We start from the raw sequence: 24375 nt of genomic DNA, 5'->3' as shown, positions 1-24375 counted from the left end.
ACATGCCGTAAATTTCAAACCGGTGGTCCACAACTGTTTCCAGTCAGCGAACATAATATTATGTCCAACATCTTGTGCCCATTTAAGCACAGCAGATTTTACCATTTCATCCTGAGTATTCCATTTCAACAGCAAGTTATACATTCTTGACAAATTCTTAGTTTTGAGTTCTAACAGTTCTGTTTCTAATTTTGACTTTTCCACCTGGAAGCCAATTTTCCTATCCAAATTATATGTCTCCATTATCTGATAATAATGGAGCCGATTTCTCAATTGATTTTTTAGTTTTTCAAAACTCTGCAATTTCAGTCTATCTCCTTCTTGTTCCTAAATTTCCCAATATTTCGGCCATTTGGCCTCCATATTGAGCCTTTTCAGAGCTTTCGCTTCCATCGGTGACAACCACCTTGGGGTTTTATTTTCCAATAAATCCTTATATCTTATCCAGACATTAAACAGTGCTTTCCTAACAATATTATTTTTAAATGCTTTATGTGCTGCTTCGAGAACACTATCCAACCATCTCGTCCTCTGTCGTCCCCTTCTCCTTGTGCCCTCCATCTTTCCCAACATCAGGATCTTTTCCAGGGAGTCTTCTCTTCTCATGAGGTGGTCAAAGTCTTGGAGCCTCAGCTTCAAGATCTGTCCTTCCAGTGAGCACTCAGGGCTGATTTCCTTCAGAATGGATCGGTTTGATCTTCTTGTAGTCCAAGAGTCTCCTCCAGCACCAGAATTCAAAAGCATCAATTCTTTGGCAATCAGCCTTCTTTATGGTCCAGCTCTCACTTCCATACATCACTACTGGGAAAACCATAGCTTGAACTATATGGATCTTTGTCGGTAAGGTGATCCTTGCTTTCTGAGATGCTGCCTAGTTTTGTCATCACTTTTCTCCTGAGAAGCAGGCGTATTTTGATTTTGTGACTGCTGTCACCATCTGTCATATTTTGGGGGACTCAAATGGGGGCCCCTTTTTAAACATTTTTAAAAGTAAAAAAAACCTAGTATTATACACAGAAAAGTATGGTACCTTGGCAATGGATTATTTGGATCCTGAACAACCAGGAGTTCTTAGCAAGAGATGGAAAAGTCCACGGACAAACAAAACTGTTTGCTTTATGCGGCTGCACAGAGCTGGCCAAGGAGCATCATAGTTTGGATTTTTCAAGCCTTTCCCCATGTTTTGGAGGAGAGAAGGCTTGACTTGATTCCAGGCAGCCTCCCAGGCCCCACGCTGGATCTCAAATGCCATCTTTCAGAATGTGGGGTTTCAAAGATCTTTTCCCGTGTCTGAGAGGTCCTCCTGGCTGGTTTTTTTAAACTTTGGTTTCCTGGTCTCTGTTGTGATGGTCTCCTTGTCGAGATCAATCAATCAGAACTTTATTAGCAAAGCCAACAGGCCACAGCTATACAAGAATTAAAAATAAAATAAAATAAACATAAAGAGGGGATAAAAACATACAAAAGGAGGTCCGTCAGATGAACACGTCTGTCACTCAGATGGTGGCCCTCAATTTCACAGCTCTCTCGATGTACCTTGCGACCTTCTCTGTAGTCTGACTGTCCGTATCAGATAAGAGAAAGAACAGTATAATGTCTTGTGGACGGCCGGGGTTGGGGAGAAAGAGTGGAGTAATAATCTCATTCCTTAGGTCTTTATAAAGGGGGCAGGATAGGAGGACGTGGGACACTGTTTCCGTGTTACCATCTCTACATGGGCAAAGTCGTTTTTCAAATGGAGTCTTTTGGTAACGACCTTCGAGTACGGCAGAGGGAAGAACATCCCATCTAGCCAATGTAAAGGCGCGTCTGTATTTTGGGATGGTTAATTTAGACAAATATGAAGCTGGGAAGTCAAAGTGGGCAGGGGGAAAGTAGGTATACCATGGACACATTTTCTTTAAAATAGTCAGGTTGTTTTGCCGTTCAATGTCTTTCAGGCGCTGGCCTATTAGGCTCTTTGCTTTAATAAGGCCCATTGATAGTAGGGATTGCGAATGCAGGCCGCATGTAAGGAGTTTTTGATGCACAGTTTTGAACCACATGCTTTTATGAGGGTCTTGCATTACTAGAGGCAGTAGACCAGGTGGATTTAGATTAAGGCGAAGCCAATAGTTGAGTGTTCTTTGCCAGGTCTGAGTTTCTACAGATGGGAGGCAGGCCTCGAGTCGTAAAGCTGCGTTTGGGACACAGGAGGGGACACCAAATATCTGCCTTAGGAATTTAGACTGAACAGTTTCAAGACTTGAGCAGTGGTTCCCCGTCCATATTTGTGCCCCGTACAGTAACTGCGCCAGAGGTTTTGCCTGAAAGACTTCAAAGGCTGCTGGGATATATCTGCCCCCCTTCGTGTAAAAGAAGCGCGACAGCATCTTAATACTTTGAGCTGCTTTTTCTTTGGCATATTTTTGATGGACATCCCAGGACCCGGTCGACTGGAAGACGATACCCAGATATTTAAAGGCTTTAACCTGTTCGATTGTCTGGTTATCCATCCTCCAGCTATACTGTCTGCATTTCCTTCCAAAAACCATGATTTTGGTTTTCTGATAGTTTATTACCAGTTGCTCTCTCCTACAGTATGCTGAAAATTCACCTATGAGCCTGTTTAAGCCTATTCTTGTTCGAGATAGGAGTATCGCATCATCAGCATACAAAAGCACGGATATTGATTTGTCAGCCAGTTTGGGGGCATGGAAGTCCGGAGATGACAAGCAGTTAACCATATCATTGATGTAAAAGTTGAATAGAACTGGGGCCAGGATGCAACCTTGCTTGACCCCCTTGCTGACAGGAACTGGTCCTATAAGATGGCCATTTAACGAAGTTCTTACATACAACACCGTGTCTTTATATAAACAGCTGATCAAAAATAATAGTCTTTTGTCTATACTTGATGCGCTCAATTTGTCCCAGAGTCTTGCACGTGGAATTGAATCGAAGGCAGCCTTTAGATCGATAAAGGCTGCGTATAGCACCCCACGGGATTTTTTGGCATATTTGTCAATTAGGTAGGCTAGGGTGAAGCAATGGTCTATGGTGGATCTGCCTTGCCTGAAACCCGCCTGCTCTTCCGCTAAAATAGCTTCAGTTTCCAGCCAGCTGGTTAGCTTAATATAAAGATGTTTGGCATATAGCCCCTGTCTTCTTATCTCCTTGTCGAGAATCACCCAGTTAGGCGTTTATTGATCTGTGTAACTTTGGAAAATGTCAATCTCATCTCCTACCTGAGCAGTTCTCTTTCCACAAGGGCCAACATTGATGTTGAAATTGAGCATTGCCTGAGCTCTGCGAGTGCAGCTTTCTCCCAATTGAAGGGCAGAGTGTTTGAGGACCAGGACATTCGCAGGGAAACCCAAATTTGCTGTGGTACTACCAACCTGACTGTCTGCTTGTGAAACACGGACCACTTATCAACACCGTCTCCAACTCCTCGAAAGATTCCATCTTGAAAAAGTTTGGGAAGACACAGGAGAACTAATGCCAGAGTACTGGAAGAAGCAAAGATTGCCAGTGGAAGAAGTGGAAGAAGCAAAGATTGCCAGTGTCGAAGTGAAAATTCTTCAACATCAACATCAACTTCTTGAATCCTCATAAGACAAAAGTATTATTTTGGGGGGACAGGGGGTGGGTGGGTGTGAGTGAGGGACTCCCTGGTCCTGAATGGGGCAACTGTGCCCCTAAAGGACGAGGTGTGCAACCTAGGGGTGATCTTGGACCCAAGGAGGCGCAGGTCCATTCTGTGTCCAGGGCAGCTCCATCTGGGACGCAGGATGAGACCCTCCCTGCCCATGCTCTCGTTATCTCCCGCTTGGACTGCTGCCACACGCTCTACGTGGGGCTACCTTTGAAGGTGACCCGGAAACTGCAACTAATCCAGAATGCGGCAACTGGGAGCAGCCACCAAGACCACATAACACCAGTCTTGAAAGACTTAGGGATGTTTCCAGGCCCAATTCAAAGCTTATTAAGAGGATTCCAGCAAGGCTGAAACTTACTGTTTTAAGGGAAAGGGACGGTATCCGCAATATACAAAATACTACTCCAAAATCCCACAAACAACCATAGGCGCCGACTCCATGGGGCCTGAGGGGGCCCGAGCCCCCTCAATAATTCGTTTGGGGGGGCTCCCCCCCCAATAATTTAAGAAAATTGTTAAGACTCTCCTCCCTGGAAGAGAGGGGAGTGGTTGTGGGCGGGAGCCCGAGCTCCGGCTCCTGGCCGGGGTCCTTAGCCCCCGCCCCTCCTCACCTGGGCTGGCACCCACGCCCACCGGAGGCAGCCAACCAGGTGTCTCCGGTGGGCGTGTTTAGCAGCTTAATGCTGCGGGGGGGGGGGGCAGCTCCGCCTCCTCCTCAGTCGTCGTCGTCCCGCAGCCAGTCAGGGGCAGCGACGACCACGTGGATCTGACTAAGAAGAGAAGCTTTAACAGAGAAGTTTTGCCTTACCTTTTCTCTAGGATAGTTGATTTGGGAGGGTTGAGTGCCTGTGTGTGTGCAAGTGGAGTGTGTGTGTGTTGATTTGCTCTATCTGGGGAGTCTCTTTGTACATCCCATCTAGCCTCCTTGTTTAGCTAATTTGGAGTGTGTGTGTGTCTTTAACGTTGCTGCGCTGTTTGGGGAAAAAAGCTACGTTTTTGTGGGTGCTGCTAATTCTACTCTGCTAATATTACCCCTCTTACTGCTAAAGGCTTTCCTTAATTGGAGAGTCTGTGGGTTTGCAGAAGCGATTGTTTAAATCTGTGGGGTGTGTCCTGAGACTGTGTGTGGATATATTGAGTGTTTGTGCGATTGCAGAAACGCTTTACTTTGAATCTGCTGGTGTGTGTCAGAGTTTGTGGGGGGGTATATTTGCCCACCGGGTCTGTGTGTACCTCCGGAAGTTTTTCCCTTCCCGGAAGCAATGCTTGTCTCTTTAAACTGCTCCTCAAGCTGCTGATTTTGAGCGGTCTTAGCATTGGTTGGGGGTGCAGGCATTGAAATTGTGCTTAAAATGGCTGAAGGTGGGCATCTCTTTGCAGACATTACATTGAGGCTGCTTACCTTACACGGACCCAAGCCTCCATTGTCCTTCAAACCCCTTGTGTCTCTCTCCGTGCTTTGTTTACCCCCACAGGCACCCTCCGCCCCCATTGTGGCTCCCTCCTGACTCTGATTTCCCTTACCAACCCTCTGCTCCGTATTGTTGCTGGTTGTGCCTTTACTTTACAGCTATTATCTCTGCTTTCCTCTGCCAACCCCCTCTTCCCTAGGGTGGCTGTTTGTCCTCTTATTTATGTGCCTTTATTTTATAGTATTTATCCTTCCCTGTGCTTCGGCTCCCTCCTGGCTCATATTGACCTTCCGTCCTATTGTTGTCGGTTGTGCCTTTATTTTATAGTTTTATTTGCCTTGCATTTATCGTTATATTAGCTTTTTTCAGCATTTGTCTTACTTGGGAGACTAAGTCACCCCCCCATTATCCTTCGCCCTCCACTCCCCCCCAATAATTTAAGAAAATTATTAGTTATATTATGCTTTGTAAAATCACAAAATTATGTTGGTATTTTTTATTTTCCTTGTTTGACGATAGTTACCTTTTAAAATACATTCAGTAATGAGTTAAAACAAATAATTATTACGGTAGTAAGCAGGTTAACTGAAAAGAGTGGTGTGAATCATGATAGTGTTTTTTTTTTAAAATAATTTTTTATTGGTTTTCCAAACACAAAATAAAAACAAACAATGCACAATACACAGACATACAAACATATAAACATGTATAATTTCATACACTTGTTTTCATACACCTTACTTCCCGGACTTCCCCATACCTCCCTTTTTCTGCTTCCTTGTTTTACATTTCTTCAGCAACTCCTCCAATTAACTAATTATTCAATTCAATTTCTTTTAAGTTCTTCTTTAACTTATTGATTACAGCTGCAATTCTCTATTTCCCTATTCCTTGACATCTTATCACTCCTCAATTTTACAACAGTTTTTAAGATATATTTTAAATTTCTTCCAGTCTTCTTCCACTGTCTCTTTCCCCTGGTCACGGATTCTGCCAGTCATCTCCGCCAGTCCCATATAGTCAATCACCTTCGTCTGCCATTCTTCCAGCGTGGGTAGTTCTTGCGTCTTCCAATACTTTGCTAAAAGTATCCTTGCTGCCGTGGTAGCATACATAAAAAACATCCTATCCTTCCTTAACACCAATTGGCCCACCATGCCCAAGAGAAAAGCCTCAGGTTTCTTAGGAAAAGTCCTTTTAAGGACTTTCTTAATTTCATTATAGATCATTTCCCAAAAGGCTTTAATCTTCGGACAGGTCCACCAAAGGTGGTAGAAAGTACCTTCAGCCTCATTACATTTCCAACATTTGTTATTGGGCAAATGATAAATTTTTGCAAGCTTAACTGGGGTCATGTACCACCTGTAAATCATTTTCATGATATTTTCTCTTAAGGCATTACATGCCGTGACCTTAACACCGGTGGTCCATAACTGTTCCCAGTCAGCAAACATAATGTCATAGTGAATCATGATAGTGTTACGGTGCTGCGGGCACACTTAGAATTTGTCCCGGTGCGCGAACCTTCGTGTTGTTACGGAAAAATCTGGGTGCGGGGTTACTCTGCCACCCAGCTCATCGGACTAAGTCCGTGGGTCCCTGCGGAAGAAAAATGAGCTCAGCCGGACGCAGGAGCAAACTGCAGAAGATCCAAGTTTATTGCGCAACAGGTTCAAGGCGAGATTGAACCGTGAGAAAGGGGTGACATGAACTTTTGAAATTTCCCTCCATATCCCAGAATACAGTGCAAAATACATCCCAGTTACATCATGAATACATTAAGAGGTTGGGTTACACAGATTAACATATGGAGGAAAGAAGGGGGAATATGCAGAGAGCTGGATGGAGGAGGGAGGGGGGAATATGCAGAGAGCTGGAGATATGCGCAGATAAGCACATCCTGAGAAGACAATGGTCCATGTTTGCATAGTCTGTCACCTGGCATCGCCCGGAGGAAGGGCTTGGCAGATGGAAATAAATGGATATATTGTAGTGAAGAAGACATGCCCCCCCCCCATTCCGTATCAGTCCCCCATTCGGAGATAGATTTGCATTAAAGTTCTGTAAGAACTTGCAAATCTTTTCTCCGCACCCTAAATCTTGGTGAATGGGATGTGTGGCTTTATGCAAACCTGAAAGGGACTTGCAAGCCATGCCTCTTACGGTCATTTGCAAGTATAGCAGTGTAGGTAGCTGCATATAGGGTATTATATAAAAGAACACCTCTTGTATTTTGTTGCTAAATTACTCGTGGCATCCTAGTTCCTGGGAGAAACATTTTCAATAGTGGTGTATGCTTTACATTTAGCAGGAAGGTCCACTACTGACTGAAAAAAAATGCAGTTTGCTTTTTAGCCCCACCGTTTTGTGTTTTCAGGTGCCAAGCTAGCTCTTCTGTGGTCTCACACCGGCATAGTGGTACAGTAACACATCCTGTTGAATCCCCTCAGGGCTTTCATTTAACCATGTCGCCTGGCACTCACCATAGCTGGCACAGGCTTGGACACATCATGAGAGATATGTCTTCGCCTTGGTCTTTCTATGGGGTTTTTCATTATTGCAGGCTCTGGTCTTGCACTCATGGAAAGTTGTCCACTTGCTCTTAAAGGACCAAAAGCTAGTTGCAGCCTGGATACACGTGCCCAATTCCAGTAGAGTCCAATTTGAATTTATCTTGCCCCGTGGTTCTCAACTTTTCAAAACCAATATGTTAAAACCAAAGCCATTCTTTAAGGGGCATTTGTCCAAATGAGTCAATTTAACTCTATAAGGGACCATTCTTGCTACATCAAGGCATATACACGTTTCTTGTTATCAATAATAATATAACATATGGTAGTCGTGTCCTCAAATAAATAAATAAAATTTGGGACATGATCTACACCCAATTTCATCTGGCATCCTAATCAAAACATCTCAAATAATAATGAGTGTTGCTTCAAATCTACCTGATAAAATATGGTTCCAATAATAATACTTGGTTGTGGTTCGATTAATTTCACAGCTATACGGGAAAACCAAGATTAATAAGTAAATAAATACAGAACAATTGCTACTTGAAGACAGTACTGAATCTGCAAGAGATGCAGAGAAGTCATAGAAAAGATTTGAGATAGTTTTCTGGAACAGAAAGAAAGAAATAGTAAAAATCTGGGCACTTCATGTATAGAAAAACATTAAATACATAAATAGGTAGGGAAGGTTGGCACTCTGCAGAGTGCCAGGTGGGACAAGGAAATATGATCATCAGTTGACTTAATCTAAATATAGTCTGCTCTATTGGAAAGCATTGTAATATATGGGAATCCTCCATGGAAAACTTGGGGTGTAAGCCGTTATGTATGTTACATTATACAGAATTTTTCCTTTTGTGGAGATAACACATTATCAGACACACTTCAGCATTCCTACATAATAACACATAATACACAAAACGTACAAATTATTTTTTTTTCTTTTCTTTTTTTTTATAAAATTTTTATTAGTTTTACAAAAAATTTTTTTTCTTTTTTTTTTTTCAAAACGTACAAATTATTAATTCTACACTATATCTTGAGGCAATAATGTGATCTTGAGGCAATTCTTGCTGCTTTTACATGTATTTCCAAACTTGGCACAAGGGCATTTCCTTCAAAATCCAATTAGTTAGTTTCTCAAGTCTTTTATGGGAAGAAATTCTTGTGGCCACTGTGATGCATTGGCAGGTTGCTTAGCTGGTGAGGAGATGGTCTTAGTATTTTGGTCTCCCGCAAAGCATCCTTTGGAAATAGGCCTGTAGGATCTGAAGACATAATTAGTTGTTGTTTTTTCCTTCTTTTCTTTTTAAGGAGGAAGATAATAGTCAAGAAAGGGGAGAATATTCTAAAAAAAAATTCTTGGGAGGCTGTAAATACAAACTCATAGTTAAGCATTTTATCCATTTGAATATTATAATCATTTACATTTAATTTCCTTCACTTAGTTTGGCTGTGGAAGAAACGAAGGGACAAAACCTTTGTTAATTTGAACACAATTGGCAAATTGTTAAACATTTTGCTCATGTGGGTCTGAATTCTCTTCACTATCCTGTTTGAAAGGGAAATTTTTATTTCCTGTGAAAATCTGTCAGGAATGCTGTTCCTATAATGCATAGGTATATAGTACTCACAAAACCAAATGAGATAAAAGACAAGCTCAGTGGGAAAACTGCGAAAAGAATTTTGCATGTTAGATTGGGGAACTGCTCAAGAGAGGAACTCACAGTGGGAGTGCTTTGATATTTACCTGTGGAAAGAATTTGGCATGTTAAGATTTGAAACTTGGCAACCTCTTGACTTTTGATGGTTCAGTACCTACTCTTTTGTCTTACCTAGCTCCGGGAGGGTGATTTCCCTCAATGGTTCTAAGTTTTTTACATAAGGAAATTTGGATAGGTTTTTTTCTTGCAGTACTCGCTCTCCAAACCTCCTCTCCCCCCCTTCTTTCCCTCCTCCTCTCTCTCTCTCTCTCTCTCTCTCTCTCTCTTTCAAACTGATCTAGCCTCTGTGCATGTGCAGAGTTCATGTCTCAGCAAACCTTTTATACTATTGAAAATGTTGCATCCTTTGGCTAAATTACCATTTGAATAAGGGAAGGGAAGGGTATGGAGTAGATTTTAAAAATAGGGTTAGATTTTAAAACAAAAAAGAGAAACTCAGTGATTCAAGTATTCACCAAAGCTAGCAATTGCAGCCCAAGCAAAAAGGGACTGCTTCCTTTATGTACAGGAAAGGGCTAATATCCCTCTGGCCATTCGCGGAACAATGCCACGCCCTTATATATGGGGAAAAAATTGGCCAGAGAGTCTGAATTCATAGGATTTTTAACATTCTCAAGTCATTTCAGCCTTACCATTTGCAGACAATTTTTTCCTGCCTTTTATTTACTGGATTGGTCAAGGCTAATTCTACTTGATTATTCATTTGTATGGTCTTAAACTTTGAGTGGACTTTTTTTTTTTATATATGCTTTTATTAAATCCAACTCATTATACATTAACCATTTTACAACAAATCATATGCATTTTCGACTTCCTTCAACGTCGCTGACATTCTTTCATAGCTATTATTTTAGTACACATTCCATTCTTCCATATTGCCATTTACACCTCCTTTCCTCCTATATTTCTATTAAACAATATTCATTAGTTCTTTACAAAGCCTCTTTAAACCCCACCAGCGTTGTATTTACACCATAATTATTTTCCAGATAACACACAAATTTCTCCCAGTCTTTTATAAATTTTTGATCTTTTGTATATCTGATCTTCCCTGTTAATTTGTCCAATTCTGCATATTCTATTAACTTTGCTCTCCATTCTTCTACCCTTGGAATATCCTCCTGCTTCCACCTCTGAGCCAGTACTATTCTGGCAGCTGTTACGGCATACTGGAAAAATTTACGGTCTTCCCTTCTGATGCCCTTTCTTATAATACCTAATAAAAAAGCCTCTGGCCTTTTCACAAAAGTATACCTCAATATCTTTTTCATCTCGTTATAAATCTCTTCCCAGAAGCTTTTAACTTTCTTACACTCCCACCACTGGTGGAAGAATGTACCTTCTTTGAGTTTACATTTCCAGCATTTGTTATCTATTTTGTACATCTTTGCCAGTCTCACAGGTGACAGGTACCATCTGTAAAACATTTTCATCATGTTTTCCTTCAATGTCATACAAGCTGTAAATTTTATATTCTCTTTCCACAACCTTTCCCAATCCTCCAATTGAATATTGTATCCCAAATCCTTTGCCCATTGCACCATCACTGACTTCACCTCCTCATCCTTCGTATACCACTCTAACATTATTTTATACATTTTTGATAGGTTTTTAGATTCACTATTTATTATCTCTTTCTGAAAAATTGATTCCTTTTCTACATATCCCCTTTCCTTCAACTCTTTTTTAAACATTTCGTTTACTTGGAAGTAGTGTAACCAGTCATATGTTAATGCTTTAACTTGGTCATATGATTTCATTTTCCACTTCCCTCCTTCGTTGGTGACCATTTCTCCATATGTTCCCCACTTTCCTCTCATATTAATTTTCTTAACAGACATTATTTCTAACGGCGATATCCAATGTGGGACTTTGGGTTCTAATATGTTCTTGTATCTGTCCCAAACCTCTATTAATGCTCCCTTAAAAATATGATTTCCAAATCCCTTGTGTAACCTCTTTTTATCACACCATAAGTATGCGTGCCACCCAAATTTATTATTAAACCCTTCCAAATCCAATAGTTCTTTGTCTTCCAATTTCACCCAGTCTTTCACCCAACACAGGCACGCTGCCTCATAGTACAATCTCATGTCTGGGAGGCCGAAGCCTCCTCTCTCCTTTGCTTCTGTCAATAACTTGAATCTAATTCTGGGTTTCTTTCCTTCCCAGACATATCTTGATATTATCTTTTGCCATTCCCCAAAGATTTTTGTGCCTTTTAGTATGGGTAAAGCTTGGAATAAAAATAACAACTTAGGGAGCACCATCATTTTTACCATTGATATTCTTCCCCATAGTGATAGTTTCAGTCTATTCCAGACCTCCAAATCCTTCTTTATATCTTTCCACGTAGGGATGTAATTGTATTGGTATAAATCTATATTCTTATCCGAAAGCCAAATTCCCAAGTATTTGATCTTCTTGACTACCTCGATTTCCGTTTGTTGTTTTAAAACTTCAATTTTGTCTTGGTCCAAATTTTTCACTATCATTTTAGTCTTCCTCTTATTCAATCTAAATCCTGATAGTTTCCCAAATTGTTCCATCTCTTCCAATATTTCTTTTGTACTTTCTATCGGTTCTTCCACAGTTACAACCACATCATCCGCAAAGGCCTTTACCTTATATTCATTAACACCTAATGTCACCCCTTTAATTTGCTTATTTTGTCTTATTGCATTTAATAGAACTTCCAAGACCACTATGAATAGTAATGGCGAAAGCGGGCACCCCTGCCTTGTTCCTTTAGATATTTTTATATCTTCCGTGATGATGTTATTTATAATCAACCTTGCCTTCTGTTCCGTATATATTGCCTCAATGCCATTATAAAATTCTTGACCCACCTCCATAGCCTCCAAATTTCTCAACATAAATTCCCAGATCACATTATCGAAGGCTTTCTCCGCATCAACGAATATTAAACTTGCTGGTTTGTCACACCTATCGGACAGGTATTCTATAACATTAACTATATTTCTTATATTATTCCTTAGTTGCCTGCCCGGTAGGAAACCTTCTTGATCTCTATGTATGATTTTTACTAATATTTTTTTTAATCTCTTTGCTAGAATTCCTGTGAAGATTTTGTAGTCTGTGTTTAATAGCGATATGGGTCTATAGTTCTTAATTTGGGTCAAGTCCGAATCCTGTTTTGGTATTATTGTAATAAATGCCTCTTTCCATGTTCCTGGGATGTCCTTTTCTTTTAAGATGTTGTTCATTACTTTGATCAGCGGGGCCATCAACGTGTCTCTCAGTTCTTTGTAATAACTTGAGGTAAACCCATCCGGGCCCGGTGCTTTCCCTCTTTTTAGTTCTTTTATGACTTCTTCTACTTCTTCTTTGCAAATTGGTGTGTTCAACTGTTCTTTTTGGTCTAATGGGATCTTCCTCACCATCTTCTCTTTCAAATATCTTTCTATTTTCTTCTTATTATTCCTTTCTTTATTCCTATATAATTGTTTATAGAAATCGACAAATCCCTTCCTAATTTCTTTCGGATCTGTTATTTCTTCTCCATTCACTTCAATTTTATTAATTGTATTTTGTTCTTTTCTCCTCTTAACTTGCCAAGCAAGCCATTTTCCAGATTTATTTGCAAACTCAAAAATTTTTTGCCTTAACCTTTTAATATTCCACTCAACCTCTTTATTTATTAGCATCGCAAACTGAGTTTGAAGAATCTTTATTTCCTGTATTATCTTCTCGTTATTAGGTTTTTTAATCAATTTTTGTTCCCTACACATAATCTGTTCTAAGATCTCCTTTGTCTTTTTTTCCTTATTGTTTCTTTTCCATGCATTCTGCTGAATACAGAGGCCCCTCATCACCGCCTTACTCGCATCCCACACCACACTCATTTTTGTCCCTTTGTCCATATTGTCTCTGAAGTAATTTGATAGATTTTTTGTGCTTTTTCTACGAATTTTTGATCATCCCATATATTATCATTCAACCTCCACCTGAACGTTCGCTCTTCAAAGCCTTTTAACTCCAATTCTATTGGGTTGTGGTCTGAAATCACCTTAGCCTGTATTTCTATTTTTTGAATTCTCGGAGTTAACTCATTTGATACCCAGATTTGGTCTATTCTTGACATTGTTTGATTTGATTCTGAGTGGTATGTGAATTGCTTCTCCAGGGGATGTCTGAGCCTCCAAATATCTACTAAATTACAATTCTTCGTCATTGCAAAGAACGTTTTAGGTAGTTTTCCTTCCTTGTTTTCCGTTTTTCTCAGTCTGTCCATTTCTAATGAAACCACCCCGTTCATATCTCCCATTATTATAATTTTTTGGTCCATGTACTCAAGTAATTTCTCCTCCAGTAATCTAAAGAACTCCTTCTTACTCCCATTTGGTGAGTAGATCCCAACAATTATCAGCTTTTCACCTTGCCACTTAATTTGAACCATTATAATTCTGCCTTCTTCATCCTTAAATAATTGATGAGATTCAATTTTGTTTTTAATGTATAATACAACACCTCTTTTTTTCTCTTTATCCGAGGATACAAATTCATTTCCCAACCTTTTGTTTATTAGAATCTTCCTGTGTTTTTTATTCACGTGAGTTTCTTGTAAGCATATGATATCTAAATTTTTCTTTTTTAGCATATGTTCAATCCTATTCCGTTTTCTCTTATCATTCATTCCATTCACATTCCAGTTCCATAGTTTTAACGCCATTCTTCTTATACCTGCTTAAATTTAAGTTTACCTTATAGTCTTTCTACCTCCTCTCCTACCTCGTCCTCTTCCTCTTCTTCTGATTCCCTCTCAACCTGTTCTTCTTCTTCTCTTGATTCGAATTCCTCCCTTAAGTTTAATCCTCCTTCTGCCCCTTTGACCTCTTCCTCTTCTACTTGAAGCTCTTTATATCTCCTTGTAAATTTCCCTATTTCCTCCGGGCTAATCAGTCTTCTTTTTACCCCTTTGTAGAAAAACGAAACCCCTTCCGGAAATTCCCATCTAAAGTCGATCTTATTTTTCTTGAGCAGTTGCACCAATGGTTTATAAGATTCTCTTCGTTTCAACAGTCTTATTGGGATATCTTTGAATATGATTATATAATTCCCATCAATATAAAGTCTTTTCTCTCTATTTCTTTGTAAAATCTGATTTCTCATCTCTCTATCTTTAAATGTTATTAGACAGTCACCTGGGAATTTTTTTGCTTTACTTGATCTTATTTTCATTCTAAAAGCATTTTGTATTGTTCTCCCAACTTCTTCCTCCGATAACCCCATCCACTGCGCAATCTCTCTTATCAATCTTTCTTTTATGTTTTCATTTTGCACTTCGGGTATTTGCCTCAATCTCAGATTCACTTCTCTCTGTTTTAATTCATTCATTGCGATAGAATCTTTTATTTCTTCCTGTATTCTGTTTAGATCTGCAATCTCATTTTTTATCTTCTCTTCCTCCTGTTTCATCTCTTTCATTTCTTGTTTTGTTTTTTTGAGACCCTCATCCACTCTCTTTGAGACCTCTTTAATTTGTCCCTTTAGTTCACTAACTGTCTCCTCAATCTTTTTGTCCATTTTCCCAATTTTGTTATCAACCTGTTCTAATTTTATCTCCAAGTTCTTTTCACTCTGTTTGATTTCAGCAAACATCCTCAATATTTCTGTTTTAAACTCTGCTTCCTGTTTTGAAGCTCTTCTATCTGTTGGGGTCCCCCCCTCCACCCCCTTTTTTTGTGTATGCGACATTCCCCCAACTATCAGATATCAATTATCAAATACTAAATTAGGTTATACAATCTCTAAACAGTTCCTAAATAATTGCAATTACAATTGGTGTTATCCTTAAATGCTATTTGGAATGTCTGTTGCAGATTAGCAATACCAAACAGAGTATTGAATTATGGTTTACAAATAACTTAAACAGTTCCTCCTCAAAGTCTTATGTAAAATATTGTCCCGTCTTCCACTTGAATTTTGAAAGCTTTAGTTGTTTCTTCGTGTTCTTCTTGCCCCCATTTGGGCTAATCCAATCAGAGATTTATGTTTTGAGGGTCCAAAAACGCTCCAAAGAAGAAACTAACAGTTTCCCTTCAGTTTGGTAGTCCGGAGATATTCCAGAAGGCAAAAATAATGGGGGCAAAATCCAAATTTCAAGGAACAAAGATAGTAGATAGTAGATATAACGTCTGACTGTACTTTCAAATAAGTTTAAATTTCAAAATATGTTCTAGTATATTCCAATTTCAAATTCAAGTTCAAATTTCACGACCCAATTTCAGAGTATCTTTTATTTGTCCCTTAGAAATAAATTTACCCCTTGGAAATAGGTTCCTATAGTATATAATCCCAGGAGGTTTTTCCATTAGGTGTTAAAGAAACTTTAAAGATAAGCCTCTTCTATTTCGCAGTCTTAGGTTGCTTCCACACAGGTTTTCTACTTTCAATAGTAATACTTGGTTCAGACCCCTAGAGGGAGTCTGACTCTACCTAGACTCTACCTAGTCTTGAAGAAAGTTCTGGAGAGAGGAAAATCCTAAAATGGTTCCTTTGCTCCGGCAATTTTTTTTTTAAAGTCCAATTTTCACCAATTTAATGTCCCAAACAAAGAAAGTAGATAAATGCAAAGAAAATTTTTTTGGCTAATTCCCAAAGCCCAGCCTTCTTTATCAAAACCAAAAAAAAAAAAGCCAAGCAAATGTCTTAGGAAGTTTGAGTGGACTTTTAAGTCTGATTTTTGTAAATAATAGACAAAACGATAAACACTGTAATCACTTAAATGCCTGATATCACCAGTTCTGCTTCAAACATCATGGCTTCACCTCACACCTTTTAAAAACAGAGAGTAAATCTGGGCTGAATTTCAACTCATCAGCCACAAATTGGGAAAGTTGAAAGGGACCTGGGGTCATCTAGTCCAACCCTAAAATACAGGGTTCATAGCAAGATTTGTACTACCAGAAACACACACATACTTATGTACACAGACACAACTGGAGAAGAGATCACAAGCCATGTGCCTATCATGTACTAAGGAAGAGGAAAATAAAAGTACCCAATTCTATACAGAACCCTTTTAGCAGATCTTGAGATAGAGAAATGATCTTTAAAGGAAGATTGAATTGAACAGTTTTTCCTAAGAGAGGGAGAGGATCTTTTATAAAGGAAAGTTAATTCAATTGATATAACCACTCACAAATAATTAAAACAGCCATAGATTTGATTTAAAAGGAATACAAAAGTAACAATTTTTCCTGAACTTGCAGAGGAATAGTAAGCCTAATCTATGCCCCCCCCTTTGCAGTTTCCTTTAAAGGAAGCTTACTCGGGAGTAAATTTACCTGGCACAGAATAAGAAGGAGAAGGGGGAAAAAACCCTGAAAGAGACAGAATGAAACAGGGGGGGGGCATTTTCTAAGAAAAGAGGTCAGGACGTCTTATAGAGACTGATATCAGGAGCCTTACAATAACTCTCACAATAACCAAATCAAAGTTAAAACTGGACTCACATAATTTTCTTAGAAGGAACACCATACTTTCATAGGCATATGCTTAATGAAATGCTTAATGAAATACATACACTGCATTTTAGCTTGAGAGCAGTTGGCTCAACTAGGCTTTTGCAGCAGAAACATTAGGTTAACTTCACATTCCAAGATAGACTGGAACACAGGTGTACTCACAAACTCAAAAGTTACAACACAACATCATTTACCATTAGACTTAAAATAACCCTCCTCTCTTAAACTAGAGGAAGGAGGTGGGGTAATCCTCCTTTCAGAACACAAGTAGCACGTATACAGGATTTTACCACTTGGGAGGAAAACTCTCTTTTGGAGCCCCTCTCAAATAACAAACATTTGCACACTTCATTCTCAATTTTTGTCTTATTTAGGACTGCTAAGGTCCAGCATGGTTTCCTTAGATTTAAAATTTTGAAGCAAGCTTGCAGTTTAAACTATGCACACTTAAGAAAGGCAGTCTGCCAGAGACAGAAGGAACAGACAACACACATAACAGACAACATGTAAACATACATATTCTCATATATGTATTAACAGACAACACACATAACAGACAACATGTAAACATATATATTCTCATCCTTTAGTTGGTTATTGCAAGGAGTTGGGCCACTACCTTTGGCTTCATTAAGTGAAATTAGTAGGAAGGTCCCACATGGTTTTATGAGCCTCCTTGCCTCTTCAAACACACCACCAGTTAATCAAACTGGCAGGGCTCACAATGCTTGGTTGACTGGGTACCCCCTTATGATTCACGCGTGTCTAGACAGAAAAGGGGGAAAGAAAGGGGTCTGTAAGGATTGGTATGTCTAGGGGTTTGGTATGCTTAGTACAGGGACGTATAGTAAAGAAGAGAAAGGGCTTCTAGTTGCCTGGCAACTTCCTTAGTGGGTTTTAGAGAGCTCTAGCTATCCGGTTCCTTGCGTTCCCTTTCCTATTTCCTTATTTCCTATTTCCTTATTTCCTTATTTCCTATAACCTGGGGTCTCTTTCCACTCTGCCGGTCCTGCCCAATTCCTCATGGGCTATCCCTCCTGGCAACCTCCTACCTATCGTCACATCTCAGGAAAAGGGGCCCTACTGGACGCCCGCGCCATGCGGTGCCAGATCGGGTGATCCCTGGATAGAATTTTGAATCGAAAATCCCCCTTGCTTTCGGAAGCGGGCTTACGATACACGTGGTACGTAGCTCCGACCGGTGCAGCTGGGATTGATACAGAAAGCAAGACCACTTCCTGCCCCCTAGCAAGGACGCTCGGGAAGTTCGGAAAGAGAGCTCCAACCCCTTGCTTTCAACTGGGATGCCCGTTGCGGAGAGTCGGCTATCTTTCAAGTCGGGTCTCTCCGTCTTACTTTCGGGCTCCCAATTGGTGCGGCTGGCTGGAGATTTTAAGGAAAAGAGATAGAGCTCAGAACCCCCCCTTTTGGGTTGAGCAGCGGTCCACGGTCTCTCTCAATAACCGGACCAAGAGAAAGGCAAGAAGGAGCGATAGAGAGGAGGGCAGAGAATTCAGTTGCCAGGAGATTCCACCCCCTTCCCACCAGTGCACTGGATTTTCCTTTTTCCTTATACTCACGCGTCTTCTATGATGATCCCGGGATCGATGAATAAGCCGGCTGGATCCCTCTTTTGCTCCCCGGCTGAACTCCTAGGGGTTTCGATTACCGCCCAGAAGATGGCTGGGGGTCCAAAAGGATCTTCCCAGGCAAAATGGCCCGGAGCCGGCTGAAGATTTCGGGGCCCCCAGTCAGCAGCTCGGGAGAACCGCAAGCCCCACGTTGGGGTGCCAACTGTTACGGAAAAATCTGGGTGCGGGGTTACTCTGCCACCCAGCTCATCGGACTAAGTCCGTGGGTCCCTGCGGAAGAAAAATGAGCTCAGCCGGATGCAGGAGCAAACTGCAGAAGATCCAAGTTTATTGCGCAACAGGTTCAAGGCGAGATTGAACCGCGAGAAAGGGGTGACATGAACTTTTGAAATTTCCCTCCATATCCCAGAATACAGTGCAAAATACATCCCAGTTACATCATGAATACATTAAGAGGTTGGGTTACACAGATTAACATATGGAGGAAAGAAGGGGGAATATGCAGAGAGCTGGATGGAGGAGGGAGGGGGGAATATGCAGAGAGCTGGAGATATGCGCAGATAAGCACATCCTGAGAAGACAATGGTCCATGTTTGCATAGTCTGTCACCTGGCATCGCCCGGAGGAAGGGCTTGGCAGATGGAAATAAATGGATATATTGTAGTGAAGAAGACATGCCCCCCCCCCTTCCGTATCAGTGTAAAGTCTGGCGGGCCAGCGCTGCGGCCGCGGCGACATCAAAAGGACTGGAGCAGAAGCGCCTGGAATCCTCCACCTCGCGTCGCCGTGACGCTTCGAGACATTACGACGCCGCGGCTATATAAAGCCCACCCTGCTGTCATTCAGTGTGGATAGTTTCGTTCAGTGCATGCTGCAGACGTGTTTAGCGTTCCGACTTTAGTGATTACTTTTAAAAAACTTTAAAACTCACTAATTTTCATCTAAAATTTAGAAAACTTCCCGGGGCAGGACCCCGGTATGGGCCCCCCCAATATTTTTTATAAGTCGGCACCCCTGCAAACAACCAAGACGCAATCAAAAAACAATGGGAGAATGACATAGGCTATGAGATTAACCGCACTCAATGGACCAGAATGTGGTCTAAACCCCCCTTTAAATCCATATCAACGAAAAGAAAAGAACTCACTCTGAAACTCACCTACAGGTGGTACCTAACACCAAGGAAACTAGTGCTAATACATCCAGGAACCTCATCAAAATGCTGGAGAGGGTGCACCTCCACAGGCACATACCTCCACATGTGGTGGGAGTGTCCCAAAATCCAACTATTCTGGACAACAGCCACATGAGAAATATGTAAAATAACTAAGCAAGTAATAGACATCACCCCAGAATTGGCCCTACTAAACATCTTCCAAGACAACAATGCCCATTTACACCACAAAGAACTCGTAACCCACCTGCTCTCAGCAGCCAGAAACACCATAACCAGACACTGGAGAGACCTGTCAGGAGTAAGCATGGACCAATGGTACCAAATAGTATGGGAAACAGCCCTACTAGAAAAATTAACTAATAAACTGAAACTGACACAGGGACAAACAGAAGAAGACACCTTCACCCCGGTATGGCTCCCCTTTATCACATACATAGCCCAACAAGACAATGACAATAACCCACCAACAGCATACAAATCAATATGGCTAACCTGATCCAAAACACCCACCCACCCCACGCACACATGAAAACAAAGACCACCACAGCCAACCCCAAATGAACAACCACATCCTAGGCCAACCCCAACCTCTCTCACCACCAAAGGAACACAAGTGAACAGCAGAGAACCGGCACGAGTAACGCTGACACGAAACCCATTAAGCAAAATAGAAACATCGCCACCCCCCCCACCCCCACCCATCTTCCCCCCTCCACCCCTTCCCCCCCCCCCACTAATGTCTCAACAAATGAAACTGATTTGTAAAAATGTTACATGGAAAAAATACGAGAGACATTACACATACTTCTGTAAAACAAGAATCTTTAATAATAATAATAAATAAACTTACTGTTTTTTAAAAAGGGATTTCATTCTTCCCAAAAGGAAACCTTCCTCTGCGGGTCAATGTGAAGTGGATGCCAGTGAGGTTGAACCTTTCTGTAAAATAGAGTCCTACCGAGACCATAAAGCACAAGTCCTGAGAGACCTGCATTGGATCCCAGGACGTTTCCAAGCACAATTCAAAGTGTTGGTGCTGACCTTTAAATCCCTCAACGGCCTTGGCCCAATAGACCTGAAGAAGTGCCTCCACCCTGGACGCCAGGATCCCTCTCCGGCAAGAAGCGAAGTTACAGGGAACTAGGCAGGGGGCCTTCTTGGTAGTGGCACCCTCCCTGTGGAGCGCCATCCTGACAGATGTTAAAGGAATAAACAACTGTATGACATTTAGAAGACATCTGAAGGCAGCCCTGCTTAGGGAAGCGGAATGACTTGTTTTAATGTATTTTTAATCTATGTCGGAAGCCCCCCAGAGTGGGGATGCCTGTCCAATACCATGTTCTGAGCTGCAGATGCTTTTCCCATTTGCCATGCACCAACCATGTGCTTCGCTGTCTCCTTCCCCGCCACCTTTGCCCTAAATATATTATTATTATTATTATTATTATTATTATTATTATTACAGGGCCTACCAGCTACACGGTGGGCACCATGTCGGAGCGCTTTGACTGCCACTATTGCCGGGACAACTTGCACGGGAAGAAGTATGTGCAGAAGGAAGGCCGCCACTGCTGCATCAAGTGCTTCGAGAAGTTCTGCGCAAACACCTGTGCTGAGTGCAAGAAGCCCATCGGGGCCGATTCCAAGGTGGTTATTTTAACAGTTTGCTTGTTTACTGAATGGATATTTCCATCCCACGCTCCCTGCCCCAAGAAATGTTCAGGGAGGCAGGAGAGGACCCATTTTTTAATAGAGGCATAGGCAAACTTGGCCCTCCAGCTGTTTTGGGACTACAACTCCCATGATCCTTAGCTAGGACTCCCCGTTGTGAGTGCCTGAGGGCCCCACTCCTGCCACTCACCACCTGGCCCAGGGCAGGGCCTGACAGGCCTCATAAGAACAGTTGCTGCTGCTGCTGCTGGCCAGGAAGACTCGGAGCGGTGCACTGTTCTTTTAAAAATGTTTAAAAATTCTATTATTTCCCTTTTGATTTTTGGGGGGTGGGTGGGGGTGGGATGGATGTTTGGTTGGGTTTGGGAATTTGTTTTGATGTGTTTGTAATTTTTACAGTTTTTTGTTTGTATTGTTTTATTGTGTTTTGTTTTAAAGGTTTTATTTTGTACTTAAGGGCTGCCGGGGAGTGGGTCCCAGTCAACAGACTGGGTGGGGCAGGTTCCGCAGGGCGGGTATGCACTGGGACAACCGATCTCGGTGATCACGGGTAGGAGGAGGAGTTATGCTAAGACCAGACCATGTCATTACTGAGGAGGCAGGTTTAGTCGTTGTTTGAGGACTATCCCTGCCTCCAGGTCTGGTCTTGTCCGGACAGATACTGGAATCAGCAAGGGATACCCACACGACCTGAAGGTGCTGCTGTGCAATGCCAGGTCAATGATCCATAAGACCACTGTCATCCATGACTTGATCGTGGATGGAGGATTTGACCTGGCATGTGTGACAGAGACTTGTTTGGATGAAGCAGATGGGCCTGTCCTTGCCGCTGCTTGTCCACCAGGTTTCTCTTACATGCAGGAACCCAGGCGTAGTGGGCGGGGGGGGGGGTTGCAGTGATTTTAAGAAAGTCATTAGTCTGCACCAGGCATCCTATTGGGAAGACCCAGTTTTCTGAGTCATGTTCTGGAAGTTGGGCTATAGGGGGAGTACAGGATTCCTATTGGTGTACCGACCTCCCCACTGCACCAAGGATTCCCTGCCCGAGCTGCTTCAGGTCGTGGCAGATGTTCTCCTGGAGACACCTAGTTTGGTTGTCCTAGGGGATTTTAACATCCATGCCAACAGGACCTTACAAGGGTCACTTGGGACTTCATGGAAAGCATGGCCTCCATGGGGCTGTCCCTGAATAAGTCTGGCCCAACCCATAGCCGCGGACATGCCTTGGTGTTCACCTCTATGGATGTTGGTGATCTGACACTAAGTAAAAATGAAACGAAAGAAGTGCCATGGTCAGATCACTTCCTGGTGCAACTGGACTTCTCCGTGACCCTTCCCCTCTGCAGGGAGGTGGAACCGATTCGGATGGTCCGCCCCCGCCACTTAATGGATCCAAATGGTTTCCAAAGAGTGGTAGGGGATGTTTTATCCCATGTTGATGGCCTTTCAGCTGATTCCCTGGTGGCCCGCTGGAATGTGGAGTTAACCAGGGCTATTGACTGTTTGGCTCCGAAGTGCCCTTTCTGATTGCATGGAGCCCAGACAGCCCCGTGGTTTTCCACGGACCTGAGGGCAATGAAACAATCACTGAGACGGCTAGAGCGCCGCCGGCAGATAACTCATTCTGAATCTGACTGGACATGGGTTAGAGCTCATTGTTGAGCCTACCAAGCAGCGATAGCGACGGCAAAGAGGACTTTCTTCACCGCCTCTATTGCATCTGCAGAAAACAGCAGCAGGAGACTTTTTCAGGTGGTTCACAATTTAGTGGAGCCACCTGCTACATCGGGGCCCAGTATGGGCCACATGATCTCTTGCAATGATTTTGCAAAGTTTTTTTGCAGATAAAGTAGCTCAGATTCGGGAGGAGGTAGGCTCCACTGTGGGAGCAGGGCCGGGGTGGGAGAGTGCTAGAGTCTTGTCTAGTCAAATTGCGTGGGATCAATTCCAATCTGTTACCTCCAAGGATGTGGACAGGCTGCTTGGATGAGTGAAACCAACCACCTGTCTCCTTGATCCTTCCCCATCCTGGCTTATAAAAGCTAGCCAGGAAGGGCTGGGCGATGGGCTTTGCAAGGTGGTGAATACTTCTGTGAAGGAGCCTTCCCAGACCCACTGAAAGAGGCGGTTATCAAACTGCTTCTTAAAAAAACCTCTTTAGATGCGGCCAATATGGCCAACTATCACCCAGTTTCAAATCTTCCATTCTTGGGCAAGGTGATTGAGCTGAACAACTCCAGGCACGCCTGGAAGAAGCGGACCATTTGGATCCCTTCCAGTCGGGATTCAGACCTCATCATGGGACTGAAACTGCCTTGGTCGCACTGGTTGATGATCTCCGGCGGGCTAGGAACAAAGGTGAGAGCTGTTTCCTAGTTCTGCTGGATCTCACAGCGGCTTTTGATACCATTGACCATAACATCCTTCTGGACCGTCTTGAGGGGCTGGGAGCTGGGGGCACTGTTATACAGTGGCTACGCTCCTTTCTCCTGGACCGTGTCCAGAAAGTGGTGGGGGGGGGAATGAGTGTTCAGACCCCTGGGCTCTCACTTGTGGGATGCGTCAGGGTTCTGTCCTCTCCCCCATGCTTTTCAATATCTACATGCAGCCGCTGGGAGAGATCATCAGGGGGTTTGGGCTGGGTGTTAATCAGTATGCGGATGATACCCAACTCTACCTCTCTTTCAAATCGGAACCAGTGAAGGCGGTGAAGGTCCTGTGTGAGTGTCTGGAGGCGGTTGGAAGATGGATGGTGGCTAACAGATTGAGGTTGAATCCTGACAAGACAGAAGTACTGTTTGGGGGGGACAGGGGGCGGGTGTGGAGGACTACCTGGTTCTGAATGGGGTAACTGTCCAGAGTGGTGCATGCTCTGGTTATCTCTCGCTTGGACTACTGCAATGCGTTCTATGTGGGGCTACCTTTGAAGGTGACCCGGAAACTGCAACTAATCCAGAATGCGGCAGCTAGACTGGGGATTGGGAGCGGCCGCCGAGACCATATAAAACTGGTCTTGAAAGACTTACACTGGCTCCCAGTATGTTTCCAAGCACAATTCAAAGTGTTGGTGCTGACATTTAAAGCCCTAAACGGCCTCAGTCCAGTATACCTGAAGGAGTGTCTCCACCTCCATTGTTCTCCCTGGACACTGAGATC

At 42.4% G+C, this 24375-nt stretch overlaps 1 protein-coding gene across 4 annotated transcripts in view; it reads left to right on the top strand.

Annotated features, from left to right (window-relative positions):
- The window catches only part of FHL1 (four and a half LIM domains 1), a 78345-nt gene that overhangs the window by 41698 nt on the left and 12272 nt on the right, over window positions 1-24375 (top strand). For all 4 annotated transcript variants that reach the window (XM_083486541.1, XM_083486543.1, XM_083486544.1 and 1 more), the window contains exon 2: window positions 21014-21195. In XM_083486541.1, coding sequence (XP_083342667.1) covers window positions 21040-21195 — 156 coding nt within the window. In that variant the 5' untranslated portion in view covers window positions 21014-21039. The remainder of the gene's footprint in view (window positions 1-21013; window positions 21196-24375) is intronic.

Source organism: Podarcis liolepis (genome assembly GCF_965112155.1).
Source record: "Podarcis liolepis genome assembly, chromosome: Z".
Taxonomy (NCBI): domain Eukaryota; kingdom Metazoa; phylum Chordata; class Lepidosauria; order Squamata; family Lacertidae; genus Podarcis; species Podarcis liolepis.
This window is presented reverse-complemented; position numbering and strand designations above follow the sequence as displayed.